Here is a 15,310-nt window from a genome sequence, read left to right as displayed (position 1 = left end):
TGTAGCTCCTCCTTCCAGAGTCTATGGTTAATCGTCGAATGGACTAACAATTGAATGGTACATCATCAAAATCCAATCATCAAACATCCATCCATCAAATGAGCACTGCACCAAACTGGTGAGAGGAGAAAGAAACTAGTTGGCCAACACTTTCCCATCTCACAAATGGCAGTATTTCAAACCCACTGATGTGGGGGGCTTTGCCCCTCACACCCCCCAATGTGAGGGCTTTGCCCCCACACCCCCCAACTATACATACCAAGTCCAAGGTCACACTACAGTGGGAAAAAGTGAAATGGAGAAGTGTTGGACAACTAGTTACTTTCCCCATCTCACAGGTTCGACGAAGTGCTCATTCGATGGAGGGACGTTTGATGATGGATTTCAATGCAGGGCAGCTATGGTGGTGCAGTGGTTAGCATTGTCACCTCACAGCAAGACGTTCTCCGGTTCGATCCTCTGCTGGGGTGCCATCTGTGCGGAGTCTGCATGTCCTCCCTGTGGTCACATGGGTTTCCTCCGGGTGCTCCGGTTTCCTCCCACATCCCAAAGACATGCTGCAGGTGGATTGGACACTCTAAATTGACCCTAGGTTTGAGTGCGTGTGTGTGTGCCTTCTGTGCAAGGTTGGGAGCCGGGCTGGCAACTTGACACTGTAAAACTCCACTGCCAATCATGAGCGGACAGGTGATCCACTGTGGTGACCCCTAACTGGGAAAAGCCGAAAGAAGAAGAAGAAGATCATTCGATGGTTAGTCTGTTTGACAATTAACCATAGACCCCCACCTCCTATTCTAGTTTCTCTCCTATTCCTCCCTTTGGGCATTACTGCTTCTATCTTCATTTGTATAGGTTCTAATACTGCCTTCACCACTTCAGACGAAACTTTACCTATGATCTGCAGGGTGACCGCTTTACCTCCACGTCCTGGGAGTCTAGTCAGTTAACAATTCAGAACAATATTTTGTTATTTTTGTCAATGCCCATTCACATGCATTTCAGTGTTTTAACTGTGATTACCACCCGTAGATAATTCTCCTGTTTTGTGCTATGAAGCATAACTTCTCCCAGTTTGTTAACACTTCAGTTTTATGCAAAGTAATACCTTACTGTACATTAATCGTTGTTACATAAATGCTTAGCCTTTCACTCTGCATTCATAACATACTTTGTTTGCGACCGCTATATTCAGAGGTGAAGACCAATAAATGTAAATTATTTTGTTCAAACTTCTGAAAGATCACCTAGTACAGAAATATAGAAGAACATGGCAGCTCAGTATTTGGCTTAGGGAGTCTCAGTTCTTCCTTATCTAGTGCTGCAGACCCTATTATTTTATGCTGCACTGCTTGTCCAACTATGAGTTTCTAATCATCTGTTGCCGCTCTGTCAAACAATACTTCATTATGTCTTTAATGACCAATCCATCCACCTTACTTATTCAAATTTTGTCTTCTTATCCACACACCTCTTTCTTTTTTCCTTTTTCATATTGCCTAGACTGTTTTGGTCTATGTTGTGACTCTTCACATACCTAAAAGTCTGTATAATGCCCCTGCCACCCTTCTTTTGATACATCACTTGCTGTTTTGTACCATCCAATCCATTAATATCAAGTAGATACCATTAAAATGATGAGTCCTCCAGAGCTGCATAAAATAGTCTGAGTAGGTTCTTACCAACAGTTTAAACACAGGGACGCCAACTTTGTATTATCCACTGACTGATAACACTGTTTTCCACATATCTCAGTGCAAAGCTGGACTATTTTGCTGCTTCATTGCACTGCTTGTAGATCTGTAGATCATCTAATATGATTTTCTGCTAAATGCTTTCTTCATATGTCATTGTTACCATTTCCCATCCAGTCCTATATATTTTTCACATCTATTGCTTCCCCGATGAGTAATCTTGCATTTTACAAATTTACTTACAGCTGTCATGTTTAAGATGAGACTTATTTTGTCCCAATTGTCTATATTTCTCCTTTTGTGCTCCCATTTCACAATTTTCCCAAACTGTTCTTCAAACTTCTGTAGAATTCAATAAATTATTTCAAACCTAACAGTCTTTCCTGAGGTTGCAGTGAGTTGCATCCATTAGGATTCAGCTTTCATTTTAACAGATGTGATGCAGCCATTGCAAGTAATTTGAATGTCATCATTAGTAAAAATGCCTTTCTTCCCCATGAATGTTTCTGTAGTGTAAGAAGTGGAAAACCTCAGTCAGTTTTCATTATCTCTTTCCTGGGCTGAGAAATAAGTAATACATGTTTTAGCTAGCTACAGTAGAGTCAATTATCAGAACTAATTGGGACCTAGGGTAGTTCGGATAATCAAACTGTTTGGATAATCAAATATATAATTGAACCAGATATAAAGACTTCTAAAAATGTTTTTGATGAACATTAAACACGAAAATTAAAATTAATTTGCTGTAAGTACAAAACGGTAAAGTATATTATTGTAGTACAAGCTCAAAAACATGTAAAAGCGAATATGTATAATGTTTACATAGTCAAACTTTATGAGTTTTCCTGCCTGAAAACTTCGGAAGGTTGCATTTGGGTAATTGATGTTTTGGATAATAAATGTTTGGATAATCAACTCTCTACTGTACCATGAATTAAGAAAATTCATAGTGAACTTTTGTTTAGTAGGTGTACTATCAATGTAAATTAAGAATATAAAACAAATGTACTTATGTGCATTTCAATTCTGAATGAAATGCAAAAATAAAATAATCGGTGATGACAATGATCTTTAAATCATACAGAGTAACAAAAATGTCACTTTGAATGGAGCAGTCAATACAGACTCTTTTACATATCACTATTAAGTATAGATTACATGTGTTAAATATTGTTAGTAGTTGAAGTAAGCCAACAGGCTTTTTCAGTACTAGAAATCTGCTTTAAATTACAAAGCTATTTAAAAACCACATTTTACAGTTCCTATACAGTTCTGTAAATCTTAATGTGTACTCACCATTGTCCCAAACAAAGTCATTAGGTAGGAGGCCAAGTGACTTTAAGTGAGGTGGTGTGGCAGCGGACAGTGCCATGATCTCCCCTACAGCTTCATGAAAGCCTTCATTTGCTCCATCTCGTAACAGGTATGGAAGATGTGCATAAGCCATGTAGTACTGAATGTGTCCCATCTCATGGTGAATAGTTAAAAAGTCATCCATAGTTATTTCTGTGCACATTAATATCCTAGGTTTTATAAAAAATAAATACAAGATATCCATCACTTACAAAATATATGAACTTCAGTTCACATATTAGATTGCATAAAAAAGTCATAGTAAAATGCTAACATATTTTCTTTAGTTATTTAGGCATGCAGAATAAAAATGTGTGTTCAAGTGCTTTATTAAATTAAGAATTTTTATATCTTAAAAACGCAATGGAATAGCATATTATTGTAGTATTAGCAACATGTTAATCTTAGCATTCTGTATTTAGATGAGTGGTCACAACTACCAGGTTATTAACTCTGTCAAATCAATTGCCTGACTCATTGTCTCACAAATCACATAACTAAGGTAATATATTAAAAACACTCATGTAGTCTACATAATCTGAATTATGCTTTAGGCTGTACCTTCCTTAAAATACGGATTACTCCAAATGTATTCAGTTTAATTTCCTTAAAATAAATGGCTAAATACCATGAAGAAAAACAACAGCTTATGACTTTTCAAATAAAATATATGGCATACTGTTGTCACTGCACCTGTTTTACAGTTTTAGAACAGCATATGTTTGATAATTTACATCGCTTATCTTCTCATTTTCCTTGGTGTAGGTCTGTCTTGTCTTCAGATTTTACCTCAATGCCTCTTAATGTTAACCCTCTGTGAAGTAAGACATACTGAAGGACTATAAAATTTGCTTTTATTAAGTTGTTTGCTATGGCAGCTTTATTAACATTACTTGTCATGAATATATGCATTGATGATATATAGCTAGATGACACATAGATAGATGGATAGACAAAAATTATAAATAGATACAGATGATACAAATACAGATATAGATATATAGATATAGATATAGATATAGATATAGATATAGATATAGATATAGATATAGATATAGATATAGATATTTGTTAGGCTGCCAAGTCATCATTCCACACTTCCGCAAGTAAAGTACAGCTATTCTGGCAAATGTTATTTATAAATAGTTGACTGGTGAAAGTTAGGGTGAAATGTTTCTTTTTTCCATAAATTTCCATGAGTCAGCAATAGAAGAATAAACATTTCTAAGTATAAACTAAGTCGCAGCAAAGGTAACTCTACAATATGTGTTATATTATATTAGTACTGTTTTGTACTTTGTTGAAGGTTGTGCATCAGGGCTGGCAACTTGGCATGTAAAAATCTACTTCCAATCATTAGCGGACCACAGTTCCGCTGTGGCGACCCCCAACCGGGAAAAGCCGAAAGACGCAAAAAAAACGGTTTTGTTTTTGGGATTTACATTGTACAATGTATGTGTCAAAACAGCTTTCTACAAATTATGGTGTGCATTTCATGAGGAACTGTTAATACACTTGGGGTGGGATTCATAATTGCAATTATGTAAACATCATGCAACATGGTGGGAAATGGCTGTAATTCAAAAAAAAAACTTTAACATAATACTACTTATCGATTATGCAATGTGGAACTGCAAATTATAGTGATATGGCAATGAGGAACTGTGTAATATAACAGAGGCCCACGCCATCCTACATATGATTTCTGAATGTTATAAATGCTGAATGCTATAAAACTTGCATTATGTACTGTGACAGAAAGTGGTGCACTCCCCAAGAATAGCTGCATGCACAGCATGAAAATGAGAAAAACATCAATGGAGAAAAGCTGAACAGATTTATACAGCTTTACAATGATGAACAAAAGGAACACATTAGTCCAAGGGCTACACACTCAGGCAAGCGGTTCTGTCCCCAGCAATATCAGATTAGAAAAATCTAATTATGGTGGCCAGTCAAGAGCTCCAAAATGTACACATATTCTGTACTGGACATCTTATATGGCACATGCCATGCAGTCCTCATACCTAATGTCTAATAAGGCTGGACAATTCGGTCTAAGACAAAGATTTTTGCTATCTCTTAAAGAGAGCGGCATTTCAATAGAAAAAAGGTAATACACTGCACATGTTCTAGTCACCTGTGATAAGGACAATGACAAAGTATTCATTTACATGCTAAGGTACATGATGAGCTATATCATGTTCCCTGATATGGCAAACAGTGACAACCTACCACACAAACATGCCACATGGTAACAGGTCTGCCAGTGATGAAACTTACAGTAGACTGAACACTCATAACTATATCTATATCATCATGTAGCAGGTTGTGGCATATATCCGTAGAAAACCATCAAGTCCCATGGGTGTTGCTGTACAACACTAGATGATGACCCCCAGTTATGTTCCCCATGGTTTTCTGAGGAGATGTAAAACTAGAAAATAAAGACAAATCTGTACTGTGGTGTACCAGCGTGTTTGCATCCTGAAAGGACAATTGATGTGCCCAAATGATCCATGATCTAGAGCTGACTGCAGAAGTCTGCAGAGATGTTCTTCAAAAAGTAGTGAACAAGGGGAGAATGAAACCAGATCAATGGCAGACCTCCATGTAATGGTGAATGTTTTTTTTTTTTTCCCTTCTTCCCAAGAGATCAGCCAGGTTGACTTTGAGGAACCAGAATCCAAACATCACTCAGACTGGTGATACACAGTGATGACCAAAACATAGGTGGAACCAATGTGGTTAGAATGGCAACTAACAGAGGTATTAACCATGAATGGACAGAGGGACATGTTTCAACCATTTTGTAAGGAAAGGATTAAGATCTCTAATTATGCTAATTTAGACATTCCTTATATGCATTTAGAAATGTTTTGTAAAAGATTTAACTTTGTACTTACCTACAGGACTAATATGTAGAATGTGCTGGTGAACCTGTATCTTTACACTTGTAAGTTAAATGTAACATGCTAGAAAGGGATTGTTGTGGTTCAGAGTTTAAGAAAAAGAAATTTGAAAGGGATATTAGGAAAACTTTAAAATCTAAAGGAAATTATTATGAATTCAATTTATGCAAGGACAAAAAATGCTCATTAGAGAAAATGAGTAGTGACATTAACACAGGCATCAGGATTATGAAATCTGATAAAGTGGGTAGGGTAGTAATCAGGAACACTGCGGTCTCTATTCATAAACTGCATTCCTTATTAATTGGTGATGAATTCTGAGATATTGCATTAAAAAGGGATATTAACATTGCTTATCTCAAAACTGATTTTGACTTCTTTGAAATGCTGTTAGAAAATTGAATAGATGAACATACCTCTAATTTCAGTCAAGAAGAAGGCAACAGTACCTATTATATTTCATATTCCGAATGTGCATAAGAACATTGTGGATTCCCCATTAAGACTAGGTGTGTCAGCAACTAGGACTATAACAGAACACCTTGCAATGAATATTGACAGGACATTTAAATCAGTTTTGAATGCAGTGGAGGGCATTTTGAAGTATTCATGGCACTTCACTGATGAATTAAGGACCATTCCTTATAGTGAGATTAGGGTCTTGGCTATCATTGATATTAAGTCCCTTTATATACTTATCCCCCCCACCACCACAGGTTTATCTTGGTTTGCAGATGCTTTTATAAGCAGTAAAATTGGATGAGAGCACTAGTAATGAGGTGTGTGTATTAATGGAAATGGTCATAAAATAATGTTTTATGTTTCATGGGGAATTGTTGCATCAAATTCAAGAGGTGGCAATGGGAACAGCAGATGCCCCATAATGTGAGAATTTGGTGCTTAGTCGGAGCACCAGTGTATTAGAAACAATTACATTAATCTGACATAATTTCATATGGGAGATTTTTGGATGGCATTTTTATTATATAGAAGAGACCTATGCAAAACTGGAGAAGTTCCTTTCTAATATGAATGGCACTACAAATTGTCTTGAATTTATTTGTCACAATTCTTATGAGTACATTGATTTTTAGATGTTACTGTTGCTTCTAATATATAGATAGAGATAGACAGAAAGAGAAAGAAAATCCACATATTCAAATTATAAATAGAGAGAGAGAAAATCCACATATTCAAATTATTTATTGATTTTATTAGTAATCACTCAGGGTCATTAAAGAAAAAACATAATAAAAAGACAAATGATGAGATAGCCCAAATATTGTTTTAGACAATTTCTAATTTCCTGAGGAAGCAGAGACATGAAAAAATTGTTTCTGGATGGAAATTATCCAAAGAGGCACTTGAAGGGGATTGTTGATATGATTTATTAGAGGAGAAGGTCAGATTTCCCTGTACTTGAAGTAGACCCTCTAAAGAAGAGATAAGATAAGACACTAAGTAGCAATTATATTGGTTTTAACCTGTTCTACTGACAATGATACAATAAAAAGTTGTGAGAAAAATGGTCATGTCTTCTAGTAAATCCAGAGAAAGCAAGTTAGGTGGATGAGGAATACAATTTGGAAAAAATGCAACTTACATGGCAGATATAAAGAATCGTTATGTCATGAGGAAGTGTGGAAGATAAAGCAATATGTGCCCTTATATGATATTAGCAGGCTCTCCCAGGACCATTGTGGTATAAGGTAACTTTGACTGTACAACATCTGGGGTGGTGTAAGTGGCAAAATATCAATCATGCAAGTATTTTATGTTGGAAAAACTAAGAGTCTTATCCAGCAAATGGTATATCTCTGAATAAAATAGTTACTCTGCCTAATATTTCAAAATTGCTGTAGGATGTTGGAGGAAGTATTTTATATAGAAAGCACAAATTATGCAAGTATTCAATATAATCTACAAACACACACACACACGCACACAGACACACACACACACACACACACACACACACACACACACACACACACACACACACACACACATATGCACAAACAGATGTAGAATCAGAGAGACATTATAACACATATACAGAAATTCAGAAGCACACACATGCAACACATATGTGCTGAGGTACAGACATATAGACTAAAATGTATATACATACACACATGCATGTTTTGAGATATGGACACAAACACTCACATGTATACACACTTGGACACACAAACAGGCACACACACACACACACACACACACACACACTCACACACACACTTACAACATATATTTACCAACTCCATAGATGGAATCACTGGCAGCACCAGCGATGATTCCTAAGGAGAACAGTAGCTGACAAAATGTTCACTGTGTTTTTATCTTTGTACAACTGATGCTTAAGGAATCTCATCCTGACCGCATGTAGACGAACCCATATTTTATGAATTCTGCATTCATTTTCAAAAATGTATTTATAAAGACGTCATTTTCAGCTGACTAAACATTTGGTGATTTTAGGGTCCCATTTCCACTATTGTTAGTAAAGATCAGATACCACTCATTTGACATTTATTAGAAACTGCCAGAAAGACAATAACAACTAACTAAAGAAAGCCTATGACACTGTCATGCACAGATTGTATAAAGGCAACCATCATTATGTATGAGAAAATGTAATATGTATGAAAAACATGCAACCTACTACAAACATTAAGCTTACTGCTGGGGGAAAATAATATAGATTCCTCATAAATTCAAAATTTGCATTTCTGATGTAATGCTTGAACAGTTAAATACGGTGTAAAATGTTAATTGTTTAAATGCTGTATATTAGTCTTAATGAAATTGAAATGCTTTATGAATAATATACACTCAGTGATTGTTAGGGATCTTATAGCATTACTATAAGATGTGACTAAGTGTTACCTTACTACTTTTTACAGTGTTGATATCTGAATGATGCTGTTTTAATTTGCCAGTATTCATTTGTAAATGTTGATCTCTTATCTTTAACTGTAGCATTTTTATATTTTTTATGGAAAAGGGACATTAAACCAAACAATGCATCTGATTCCTTACCATGAAAGATTTGCTTCACAGACCATTACATGTTTCTGTATCCTTTTTTCCTTTTTAAAAAGAAAATATAGCCAGCAGTATTGGATCGGATAATGAATCAAATGGTAGTTGAATCAAAGCTGATGTGCCCTGACCAATGGTGTGTGATTTCAAAATAAGAATGTCATTTATGTCTCATGAACTTACAAACCACAGTACTTCACTTTTATAAAAACAAACCACCATCGAAATACAGGAACTTGTACAATACCTAAAATCATTTCTATTTCCTAGGTCCCATGCAGTGGGATGGCATGCAACGTTTCTGCCACTACCAGGATGTTCAGTCACAGAGTTATTCCAGAAATTCTCATTCATTTTAGGCAGACCAACAGATGCAAAAAACTGTTCTGTTGCATTAAACATTTCCTTTACAGTCCAACCCTGAAAAGGAAAAAATAACAACTGTCATAATGAAATTAAATATACAGTATCATGCAAAAATAGGAATATTTATTTATTAACATTTGATCCCTGGAAAACTTTTGAGTATGAGCCCATTTTCAGTACAGGCCCATGGAAAAAAAGCTCCAAAGCTCAAAAGTATTACAAAATATTTTAAGAACAATAATTTTACAGTATTTAAAAATAATGCAAAAACTCTACAGTTTAAATAATATGTAAACATTTGTTAAGAGCAGACACAAGTTAGCCAGTTTATAGAGAATAAAAAAACTGAATCAGCATCTAACCATGCAGACAAGTAAGACTCACAATCAGAGAAAGGCTCACACAGTGTTGAACATTCTTACCCACCGGTATAGTTTTCTCAAAACAAACAGTTATCTCAACTGGCAATGAATTAAAAAATGGACAACCAGGAAGCAAAATAGTATATAAAATTGTGTTTAATCAACCAAGGCTAAATGCATTACACTGTGCCAATAAAAATATAGAAAAAAAAAAATATGAAAGTAACTTTAATATGGTTCAGTGCTTTTGTCCCTAGTACTGGGACTTCTTCAGAACTGTTGAATGGGAAAACTGAATCACTTATATATCAGTCAAACAAACATGCAACTTAATTAAAGATTCATTGACATAATTAACATCATCGAGTACAATCCAAATTAAATAAATAGAATAAAAAAGTATCGTAAAGCTATTCTAAAAATTTGGGTGGATTATAGTATAACTAAATAATTAAAGTTGAGCTGCCCTAAGTTGGAGCACTGAGGAAATCAAAATCTGTTCATTTAACCCCAGTTGTTCTGAGGCATTTAGTCTCAATTGCCATGTGAGTTTCTTAAGTTCTGTCTTGGTTTCCCAGGACCCTCCCCTAAAGTCTTTAGGAACAATTTCCAGTAAACCAAACTTACATTTAGAAAAGTTGGAACAAACTGATGAGTGTTTAAACAAAGAATTTTTACTATTACCCTTAGATATGGCATAATTGTGTTCATAAATCCTCATAAGAAATAGTCTCTCTGTTTTGCCTACATTGAAACTGGAACAGCCGGAACATAGGGCTATATAAATTACTCCTTTTGTACCACAATTCTCATCTGCAGGGGGAATAGTATGTGGGGATGCTCCTAAAGTTATTTATCTTAGTTCCAATACATAATTCCATTGGGTACAGGCCTTGCATCTTCTCTTACTAATGTGTTGCTTCATGGTGATGGTATACGTGTGGTGTTCAAAAAGATTTTTTTAATTCCTACTTGTTTTGTGGGTATATTCAGCTACCTTAAAAATGTTCCAGTTTCTACTAATGATGTTTTTTACCTTTCTAGTATGTCAACCAAATGTTATCACTAGACTATTTGCATACGAGTGTTTATTCAAAAGGCTGTTCTCAGGGCTGGTGAGATTACACTGTCCCAATCTAAAACTAAAAGGGGTTTGAATTCAATCCCCAGTCTTTTAATAGCTCATCCCAAATGGTATTCAATAAGTTTAAAGGATATCCTCTGTCTAGGAACATTTGCGTTATATTACTGACTTAATTGTTGGAAAGATTAAAGTCAGAACACATTCTTGCTGCTCTTACCAGTTGCCCTTTAAACATCTTTTTTTAACCCCTTTTAGGTTATGATTGGGATAGTGTAATGCCCCCAGCCAAACACGTATAGCTCAGACCAAACTCATAGGCCTACATATGCAGAGGGTCTAAAAAGTAACCTACCTAAAGCAGAAATTCCTCTAAAATGTAATCTAAGAAACAAGCATCCTCAGCAACCTCGCAAACACACAACACAGACAGCACCCAACAAGAAACATACATCTAAGAGTCGCATTGTGTCAAGTCAAAAGCCCAAAAGGAAAACCTCTACAATATCTATTATCCTAGTCACGGGTGCCTCCAGAGTGAGACAGAGATGCACCACTCACCAGGTCATGCAAGGAGATGATCACAGTCAGATGCCTATCAGGTGTCAGGATCTGTCATATCATGCATGCTCTCAAGTCCTTTTACCACACACAGTTACAGTGCACATAGCTGTAAATGACTTGAGACATACCTCCCTGGATTATATGAAGAGAGAGAGACATGATGGAGCTCTCTGAATGTGTGTCTGAAGCATGTATGAACCTAGCCCTGAGTAGCATTCTACTATCATTAAAAATGATGACACAATACAAGCAAAAGATTAAACTTCAACAACTAACTTAGCTTCTCTTGTCAAAGAGGGTACAACATATAACAGCCCGGGATGATATGGTAGACAATACTGCTATGCCAGGGATATAGATAAAAACCAGTAGAGCAACCACAGCGATGGCAAAGCTACATAAAATGACACTTTCGCATATTACTTATAATTCATCAGCTCACAAATGTGAAATAAAATACACCATATTTAAAACAAAAACAGCCTATCAAAAAGCAGCAAATGTTAATTGGAGGGTGTGTTCATAAAAACTCATTCACTTAGTTTTAAGCCTACGCCCTTGTAAGGCTGGCTTAATATTAACACTGGTATTAATACCAGGAAACTTGTAAGCCTATAATCTAAAAATCCAATGCATTTCTATCTGTTCTAGGTGATTTTTTAAATCACCCCTCTCATATTATGTTGCAAACGTTGCATGGCTCTAAAACTAGAACTATGCTCTGGAAAATCCAAAACACGTTGTGCCAGGGCATTGTTTAAATTCTTAGTACGTATCTCATATAAATGCCTGTTAACCCTGTCACATAGTCTCTGTATAGTTTTATGTATATATAAAAACATGGGCAGTGGTTGCAGGCAGCTAAGTAGACCATGTACATAGTGTTACAGTCAGCATAAAATCTAGGTTTAAAAATAAAATGCATCAATGGATAAACAAAATCGTGTTCCTTGGTAATGTGTTCAGAAATCTTGCATCACCCACAGGAGAAGGTGCTCACTCTATCATGCTGTTTATGAATATATTTTTTGGGGTTACATAACAGTCATTTAAGATTGCAACAGTTATTATATACACATGTGGGTCTGTCTCCCACTATTTATGTTGTTCGTGAATCCATTGTAAGGAAATGCTAATTCTTATCTACAACCTTCCTTACAACATCAACATCACTGGTGTACCTACTGTTAAAAGATACCACTGATTTACCAGTCCTCTTTCTAGATGTCTGTGATGCATGAACCAAAGAATAATTTAGATAGATTAATAGCCTCCCTCTGAAACACATCTTCATATCTGCACGTTCTGGAAACTCTCATATGTTGGCTTTTTATTATATTAGGAATAACATGTCGATGATGCATGCTTTTCCTACCCAACAAACTGTTCCTCCAACAAGGCTTACAATAAAAAGAGGTAATAATAATGTTATATGTTGTTTTTCTCACTAGCACATCCAAGAATTCAATTTCAGTACCTGAATAATTAACTGTAAATCTAAAAAAGTCAGTTGTCAACTTTATATGCTTGATAAAGACATGCAAAGAGTTTGCATCACCTTCCCACAGCAAAAAGACTGCATCAACAAAACAGCTATAAAATTTTACATATCTAAATAATGTGGAAGTAAATAGTTATTAAGTCTCCCAAAAGAACATCACCAAAGTTGCATATGTATTTGCACATGGGGTGCCCATGGCAACACCCCATTTTTGCAAATATTTATCATCAAAGATAAAAACGTTGTTTTCCAAAATTAATTCAAGGAATGTGCACAAAATATGAACTGTATCATTATTATACATATGTTCTAAAGTCAATAATTCTCTCAATGCCTCAATGCCATAAACATTGGGAATGCAGGTAAAGAGATTCTTAACATCTAAAGTAACTAGTAAATAGCAGCTGGAAGTAGAAATAGTATGTGTCTGTCCAAATCATTTAAAAATTGCATGGTATCCTTCAGTATGGTATGTATCTGTGCCACAAACAATTTTAACTTATTTTCAACATATATAGATAATGGTTTGGTGGCCCAATCACCCCCAGCCACTATAGGTCTCATTGGTGGCTTACTTGCTGACTTGTGAATTTTTGGTAAGCCCTTTATGATAGGTATAACTGGGTTATCCACACTTAAAAAAATATACAGTTGTTCATCAATAGATCTACACATCAAAAGATCGTATAAACAATCACGTATGTTGCATACAAACATCTAGAAAGAGGACTGGTAGACCAGTAGTCTCTTTTAACAGCAGGTACACCAGTGATGTTGATGTTGTAAGGAAGGTTATGGATAAGAATTGGCATTTCCTTACAATGGGGTCACAAACAACAGAAATAGTGGGAGACAGACCCACATATGTATATAACAACTGTTGCAGTCTTAAACAACTGTTATGTAACTCCAAAAATATATTCATAAACAGCATCATAGAGTGAGCATCTTCCACTGTGGGCGATGCAAGATTTGTGAACACATTACCAAGGAATAAGATTTTGTTTATCCATTGATGCATTTTATTTTTAAACCTAGATTTTATGCTGAATGTAACACTATGTACGTGGTCTACTTAGCTACCTGCAACCATTGCCCATGATTTTATATACGTAAAACTATACAGAGACTATGTGACAAGGTTAACAGGCATTTATATGAGATACGTACTAAGAATTTAAATAATGCCCTGGCAAAACATGTTTTGGATTTTCCAAAGCATAGTTCTAGTTTTAGAGTCATGCAATGTTTACAACATAATATGAGAGGGGTGATCTAAATAATCACCTAGAACATATAGAAATGTGTTGGATTTTTAGCTTACTGGCTTACAAGTTTCCTGGTATTAATAACAATGTTAGCATTAAGCCAGCCTTACAAGGGCATAGGCTTAAAACTAAGTGAATGTATTTTGGTGAACACACTCCAATTAACATTTGCGGCTTTTTGATAGGCTGTTTTTAGTTCTAAATATGGTGTATTCTATTTCACAGTTGTGATTTGATGAAGCATAATTAATATGCAAAAGCTCTTATCATTTTATGTATTTTAATAAAGGATTTGCCATCGTTGTGGTTGCTCTACTGGTTTTTATCTATATTTTTGCTTGGTTTTCCAGTGTGAGCATCTGGGAGTATTTGGTTGCTTTATTGTTCCACTGTGCCAGGGATGGTCTGCACCCCTCTCCCCAAAGCATTCATACAATGGCTAAATCTTTTTCCACGCCATACAGCTTTTTTAGTCAATGTCACTCTCCTACAGCTTTTAATACAACAAAACAGAATCTAGATAATGTCAAGGCATTGCTGCTCAATGCTAGGAACCTTACAAAAACCCATGCCTTACAACCATTTCTCACTATAGAAAGCAGTGATATATGCAATGTCAACAAGTCCTAGTTCAAGTTTAATAAGAGCTCTCTATAAGTGTAGAATTTTAATACCAACCACATGTTCATGTCCATCTTATCAGATGAAGGCACTAAAGGCAGCCATATTCATAGATTCATAGGTGTATACTAGACTAATTATAACAGGGGCCTTTATAGTCCTAGCCATGTACACCAAATGTATCCAAAAGGTTTTGGAGCCCTAGATGTTATTTTGTGGAGCATATGTAAGCTATGGCATTGGTGGTCAATCAATTATAGGCTGCCTCTGTCGATTACAAATATAGGTGTCAGACCAGAGGTGAATTCTCGATTTCCCGTCTACTGGTCACGGTTACACTTGAATAGGGTCAGAGAAGAACTCTGCTTCATATGGATGGGAATCCCGTCCTGGAGAAGGGGTATTCTCTAAGAGATACATCTGTCCCTCCAACATGTCCTGTTTATGTCACCAGCATGGTTTACATCCCTGGATTGGGTAGTTCTGATGCTATTTATTTTATGGATATGTAAGAGGTCTATTAGAGTAGGATCTAAGGATGCCTTG

At 35.7% G+C, this 15,310-nt stretch overlaps 1 protein-coding gene across 1 annotated transcript in view; it reads right to left on the bottom strand.

Moving 5' to 3' along the window:
* The window catches only part of LOC122803178 (angiotensin-converting enzyme 2-like), a 476,585-nt gene that overhangs the window by 259,505 nt on the left and 201,770 nt on the right, over positions 1-15,310 (bottom strand). Inside the window, exons 8-9 of the mRNA XM_044072792.1 lie at positions 9,249-9,421; positions 2,988-3,214 (exon numbers count right to left, since the gene is read on the bottom strand). Coding sequence (XP_043928727.1) covers positions 2,988-3,214; positions 9,249-9,421 — 400 coding nt within the window. The remainder of the gene's footprint in view (positions 1-2,987; positions 3,215-9,248; positions 9,422-15,310) is intronic.

The sequence above is a fragment of the Protopterus annectens genome, chromosome 5.part1, assembly GCF_019279795.1.
Source record: "Protopterus annectens isolate FY-2018-M chromosome 5.part1, PAN1.0, whole genome shotgun sequence".
Lineage (NCBI taxonomy): Eukaryota > Metazoa > Chordata > Ceratodontiformes > Protopteridae > Protopterus > Protopterus annectens.
The sequence above is the reverse complement of the archived record's forward strand: the minus strand, read 5'-3'. Positions and strand labels throughout refer to the sequence as shown.